The sequence below is a fragment of the Triticum urartu genome, unplaced genomic scaffold (genome assembly GCF_003073215.2).
Source record: "Triticum urartu cultivar G1812 unplaced genomic scaffold, Tu2.1 TuUngrouped_contig_5076, whole genome shotgun sequence".
Classification (NCBI taxonomy): domain Eukaryota; kingdom Viridiplantae; phylum Streptophyta; class Magnoliopsida; order Poales; family Poaceae; genus Triticum; species Triticum urartu.
This window is the reverse complement of record NW_024115719.1, coordinates 1-5,816: the sequence shown is the minus strand read 5'-3', so window position 1 is coordinate 5,816 and position 5,816 is coordinate 1. Positions and strand designations below refer to the sequence as shown.

At 44.1% G+C, this 5,816-nt stretch overlaps 1 protein-coding gene across 3 annotated transcripts; it reads right to left on the bottom strand.

Annotated features, from left to right (window-relative positions):
• Positions 1–800: 800 nt before the first annotated feature.
• LOC125528735 (serrate RNA effector molecule-like) lies at positions 801–5,810 on the bottom strand. Of its 3 annotated transcripts, XM_048693175.1 has the most exons (13): positions 5,779–5,799; positions 5,639–5,688; positions 4,678–4,732; positions 4,409–4,483; positions 4,228–4,302; positions 4,093–4,140; positions 3,713–3,781; positions 3,386–3,621; positions 2,809–3,307; positions 2,666–2,714; positions 1,846–1,970; positions 1,575–1,742; positions 801–1,211 (listed from the first exon to the last, which is right to left on the bottom strand). In XM_048693175.1, the coding sequence occupies exons 4-13, from the start codon at positions 4,471–4,473 to the stop codon at positions 1,151–1,153; spliced, it is 1,395 nt and encodes a 464-aa protein (XP_048549132.1). In that variant the 5' UTR covers positions 4,474–4,483; positions 4,678–4,732; positions 5,639–5,688; positions 5,779–5,799; the 3' UTR covers positions 801–1,150. The 3 variants fall into 3 exon arrangements, with proteins under 3 accessions (XP_048549132.1, XP_048549133.1, XP_048549131.1); XM_048693176.1 differs by having other exon boundaries at positions 2,809–3,621; positions 5,779–5,810; XM_048693174.1 differs by lacking the exon at positions 5,779–5,799 and having other exon boundaries at positions 2,809–3,621; positions 5,639–5,726.
• Positions 5,811–5,816: the final 6 nt, after the last annotated feature.

The window sequence follows — 5,816 nt, the reverse complement described above, 5'->3', positions numbered from 1 at the left end:
GCCGCTGTCGGACGCCAGGGAGTCGGCGGGGAAAGGGAGCTCGTCGGCGGTGGAGCGAAACGGTGGGTGGGGTGAGCGGGTCGAGGCGCGCCGAGTGGAGTGGGGAAGGTAGACGGGGCGACGAGCGGCGTTTGAAAGGCAGGCGTCGGTGGGTGGGGGAGGCCGTCCGGTAGGTGACCGACCCCCGGCTTAACGCCGGCATTAATGGCGCATCGGGCCAGCGGCCGCGTCGGGAACCGCCCTTGACCGTCGCTTAGAAGGCACGCAACGGCCCGTCCACACACGTCGCGTCGTGTTATTTTTGTTTTTTTTCGTTCAGCCGACGCCACGTCGCCAAGAGTACGTCGCTCTACAGGTCGCGTCGTTTTTTTTCTCCACGTCGCCACGAGTACGTCGCTTGACAGGTCGCGTCGTTTTTTTTTTCTTTGCTCGTCCTCGTACGTACGCGGACGGACGCGTGTACGGGTAGTCGGTGTACAACCCTGTCGCGCGGGTACAGCCCCGTCGCGCGGGTGGGTACAGCCCCGTCGCGCGGGCGGCGGCTTTTTATGTGCTGGGACGATCCTACCCTTTTTAATGAAGGGGTACGGTGCGATCTCAGCCGTTGTTGTGTTTAGAGGGGTTGTACCAAAGAAGAAGTGTCCTTTTGCGTGCAAAGATGCTTTTCTTACGGAGGGAGCCTGGCTGTTTGCAAAGGCAAATACTTGACCACACGGTGTCGTTTGGCTGTTTGAGCCCGGAATGTAAATATGAGACGCTGTTTAGGTATCATCACCTTTTCGTCGGAGAAAATGACCACATCAGCAAAGAGGCAGCACAAACCACAAACAAATGCCTACAAAGTACAAACAAACATAGAAGTTCTCCATACTCCAACTGTGAATACGAGCGGTCGGATGGATCATACTGATTTTCCAGCTTCTGATTCGGCGCATTCCAACAAGCACGGGCGATAAATCACATTAAAATACTTCTATTTTGAGGAGCGGGGGTGTTGCAGAAAATGACGAGGCATCATACGTCCGCCAGGACTTCACAAAATCCCATTCCCTGTCTGTCGTTGCCATTGCCACGGCAACAGCGAGCAATTTGCTGGAGCACATTCGCTATGTGGGTCATCAGCGGATTAGAGTGGGTAAATGGAGACGCCCTACACGCTTCTGTAGTCAATGGCAGTGACTTCTTCCTCAGGAGCATCAAGATCATTGTACCTGCAAGCAGGATCGAAAACAGGTTATGCGATACTCATGGAACGGACAAGTGCAGAGTGGAAATAGATTCAATATTATTTTTACAGAAGAAATTGCTTCCACAAGAGTGAGAAATACAACAGAGTGATGACAACTCCCCAGCCTCAATAAAAATGCATGATGCCAAACTAGTAGAGAGTACAAATTCTACTAAATGAAGAATGGTCGGTTGTTAAGTATACAAACATACAAGGGCTGAAGATAAAATTCAGCATAGCAACAAAAGAGCCGTTACATGTAACACAAAGCACCTCAATAAAGATTTTGGAATCTTGCTTATCTAATCCTTGAGAAAGTACAGGAAACTAGAGGAGTATCACTGACCTTCGCAAGGGACGAGGATCAAGCGGAAAATGCGGATACATGGGCATCATTGGTTCAGGCATCAAAGGTTTCTTCCTACGCTGAGCACCATTCGGTCTTGGGGGTCTTTGCTCTCGCATCATTTGAACAGCCATATCTGGTGGCATAGGAACAAATGGTCCCAATAGGCTAAAACAAGGCAACCAATGTTAGCACTCTGCCTGCACTTCATATGCCTTTTCGTAAAAAGAAAACAAGTGAATTAATAGTCTATCAGCATAACATAACCTACCCAGCACCAGGCACAGGGATTAGTAGTGTTGGAGGGGCGTCAGGGATAAGTGGGGCATTTGAACCCTGCTCATCAAAAGCGCCTAATGCCTGCTCATCTGCTATTCTTCTCATTCTGCCGCTGTCCTGCATATAGGACATGGGGTATAAAAAAATTGTAACACTGCAGCTTTATCATTTCAATAAACATGACTACTGATTTGCGTGCAATTTCAATGAAGGCGAAAATGGCAATGCAAAACACAAGCAAAAAGGTCACCGGGGTTGTGATGAAACTTGAATACTATCACAAGATACAAGAAATTAAAAATTTGCAGGAAGTAATATGTAAACTTCATAAACCATACGAATAACTAATTGTTAACATTTTCTGGTAAAAACTGGTTACAAGTAAACTTCAGGTAACCAGACATGGGAGGCAATCTTCTCTTTTACATTGACCTTTTGCTATTTTGACAACACAATGGTATGCAGGAATAAGTAGCTACTCCCTCCGTCCCATAATGTAAGACGCTTTTTGACACTACACTAGTGTCAAAAAATGTCTTACATTATGGGACGAGGGAGTACTTTATTTCTTACTTCCTCCTTTCCAAGATATTTGAAGTTATAGGTTTGTCCTAAGTCAAACTCGTAAAATTTTGTATAAACTTGATCAAACTTAAGGAAGTTTGACTTAGGATAAACCTAGAAATTTTGGAATGGAGGGAGTATCTATGAACAGCACCTGTCCTAATTTCTTGTATGTATTCCAAGAAAGTCTGAATAGATAGCTAAATGTACCAGGCCACTAAATAACTAAATGATGCAAAGATTCTTACTTGTTCAGATTGCTGCATAACTGGCTTTCCACCTGGGGCATTTGGATCACTGCACCCAAAAGAAATTACATGAGAAACATCACCTTTTAACACGTTTGAAAATTGTTTTAGCTTTAGTTTAATCTGATTATACTGAAACATACTTCATGTAATTTTGGAAATAGATATCATCTTGGACTCCCAAAGTTAACACAGAGACCAAGTCAGGATGCTTGAGCTTTAGATGCTTGTGAACAAACTCAGGAGCATGGAAAACTTTTGCACACCCCATGGCTCCACACCCATACTTATAGCCATAATTCTCATCCACAATTTTCTTGACATAAGGTGTCAGAGCTTCAACAGTTGCTGTATCAATTTTGTCCTTGGCAGTCAATACAACTAGAGGATCCTCGCCATTCACCAGTCTTTCGTGCCAGAAGGAATCCAGTTTTTTCTCCCAATCAGCAGCACTGATGTTAAACGCATCAGCAATTTTGTTGTCAGCTCTCACATGACGAAAACCATTTGCGTTTCTCCTCTCAGACATGCCATAGTAATCAACACCATGGACACGCCATAAGTAGGTAAGGAGAGTGTCAAGGAGCTCAACACCATCAAGGCCCTTGACAGTAGTTAAGCTCCGGATAATGACTAAAGGCCCTGCGGATCCAACATGTGATCTGTCATCATCTGGCTTGCCATGATCACCACCAATTGACAGAATGTTTCCAACAATACCCTTTTCCGTGTCAAGCTTTCGCACTAAAGCTAGAGTTTGATCTATGTCAGCTTGAATTCGTCGATACTTTGAACTGACTGGATGAGCTTTCGGAGCAGTCGAAAGTGGTCCAGGTTCTTTTGGGGGACCTCTTCCATTCTTTCTTCTCTTGTTGCCATAATCTTCACCATTCCCAGAGCTTCCATAGTTGACATTCCCTGATTTGCTTGATCCATCAGCAATCATTCCAGGACCACTGGACCAAGACAATAAGGATATCAGCAAAACTGGCAAAATTGTGCAATATATATAAGACAAAATTAGATAGGATTAGAGATGCATCTCACAGGTCCAAAGTTCCACTTCGCAAATCAAGAATTAAACTCTTCGCTGCAGCCTTGCAAAACTCATTCCTCCTGAGTTAACAAAATAAGACATGCCAATGATCAGCAAAACTCAACTACCAACAAGAAAAGCTCAACTAAAAATAAGTACTCCCTCTGTAAACTAATATAAGAGTGTTTAGAACACTAAAATAGTGATCTAAACGCTCTTATATTAGTTTACGGAGGGAGTAGAAAGCATACATAAAAATAACACATACAACTGTTTCATCTAGTCATGAAGTGCTACAATCATTTTTGGTGGTACTCAACACAGATCGGAGTACCAAAATTTGTGACAGTAAGCAAACTATTTTCAGAAAGAGAGGTAGCAAGTGTTTCACCTTTCAATAACAGATAATAAGCTTGTTGGGTGGTACTTCTCTTTCAACCTGCAATTACAGTCAAATGAAAGAAAAAACCATTAGTTCCTTGAGAGCGTAAAGCTAACACCTCTAGATGAAAACATTTTAACATACCTAGTATCATCCTTATGGAGATCAAAATAGGCATGTTTCTGTGTAGTAATGTATGCTGTCTTGTATTCTTGGTACCTTGTTAACCATCGAAGGTTTAATCAGTCAATTAGGTGGTTCTCAACTGAAAGTGGTTCTAGTACCAATAGCTCAAAGTAAACTTCTGTTCGATTCTGTTGATTACCTGCTCTCAGCTTCAGCTGGTGAAACATCATCTTCAAGAGCTAGGATAAACTGTTTGTACGTCATTAATCCTTTTCTGAAAATATTCAGAATCATATATAGTCACATGCAGTGCAAGTATCGCCTATCAGGGATTCAAAATGGAAACAGAAGTAACCCAAGAGAAAGAAAAAGATAAACAATATACACATGGCTTGAGAACTTAGGAACTAACATTATAACATACTAAGCAGATCAAACCTATCCGTTATAAGGCAACAATTTCTATACCTTTGGGTTATATCTTGAACCTTACTGGAAGCACCATAGCCAGAGTTAGGCCCATCTGAAATACAAGCAAGTAATACATGATGTGAAAACGCATGAAGCTTGTGTGCTAACACTAGCTGTTGTTTCCTTCTGCATAAGCAGGCTGGTAGTAGAACAGATTAATTCACATGCTTGATACTAAGAATTGTAGATGTTCGAGACTAGTGGTAAGCCTAGAAGTAATAGAGCATATCATGCTGACACCACAAGTCTTCCATTTTCCTTTTCCTAAAGGGCACTAACAAAATTAGTGATGTTGACTCCAACTTGTCAAACGCTTATGAACTAGTAACTAGCATACACTTGATTGATGGGAGCAGTTGTTCAACCTAGGAAGCCCACAAGTCAAGCTTTAGTTGTAAATTCTTTTCTGAGGAACAGCTTATAAGTTATAAAATAGATACTGTGCATGGTGTACAAACTGTACAGCATCATGCATTACAACACCATAGTGGGCATAGTGCACGAGACTGAGGAGCTGACAAAATGTACAACACCATCACATTGCCCACATACGGATTATCAAACACGAGAAAAGCTTAAACCCTCACAAGCCTTTCAGGTCACGTGCTTGAGATCGAAGGCCGTAGGTGAGTGCTCCAAGAGCGAGCAGCTCAACTGACAGCCAAATCACACATGATAGTTACAAGTGTTTGGGCACAAGAATGACAGATGGCAAACAAGTTTTTCATTGACCTCAAATCAAACCCACATGTTTCGAGGTGAAGGTGGATCAGCAAGGTCTGACAGCTTAGTCTCGACCAGGCCAAGCTATCGCTTCACTATCTCAAAACACCCCCAGGCCGAGAACCCTCAAAACTCTGTTTCGCCGATCACGCGAACTTGTCACAGACAGAGACAGAGCGAATCAGGTTGGAAATGCATGCGACCAAGACGTGAAAGCTCATCAGAGTCGGCTCACCTGGAGCGCGATGCCCGGCGAACCTGCCACCGTCTCCGCCGCGCTCGTACCTACACCAAGCGCCGGCCAGGCACGCCCAGAAACACAGAGGTTAGCTTAGAACGGCACGGCGCGGAAGGGCACAAGTCCCGAAGCCTCACCTCCCGCCGCGCGGTGGGCTGCGTCGGGCCGCCCCATC

Bases quoted from the DNA above. Each gene is read 5' to 3' on its own strand.
- LOC125528735 (XM_048693176.1), bottom strand. From the start codon at position 4,473: ATGACGTACAAACAGTTTATCCTAGCTCTTGAAGATGATGTTTCACCA. The intron at 4,303-4,408 runs GTAATCAACAGA...ATGGTTAACAAG, and splicing joins CCAGCTGAAGCTGAGAGCAG to GTACCAAGAATACAAGACAG. The intron at 2,715-2,808 runs GTATGTTTCAGT...TTTTGGGTGCAG, and splicing joins TATTTCCAAAATTACATGAA to TGATCCAAATGCCCCAGGTG.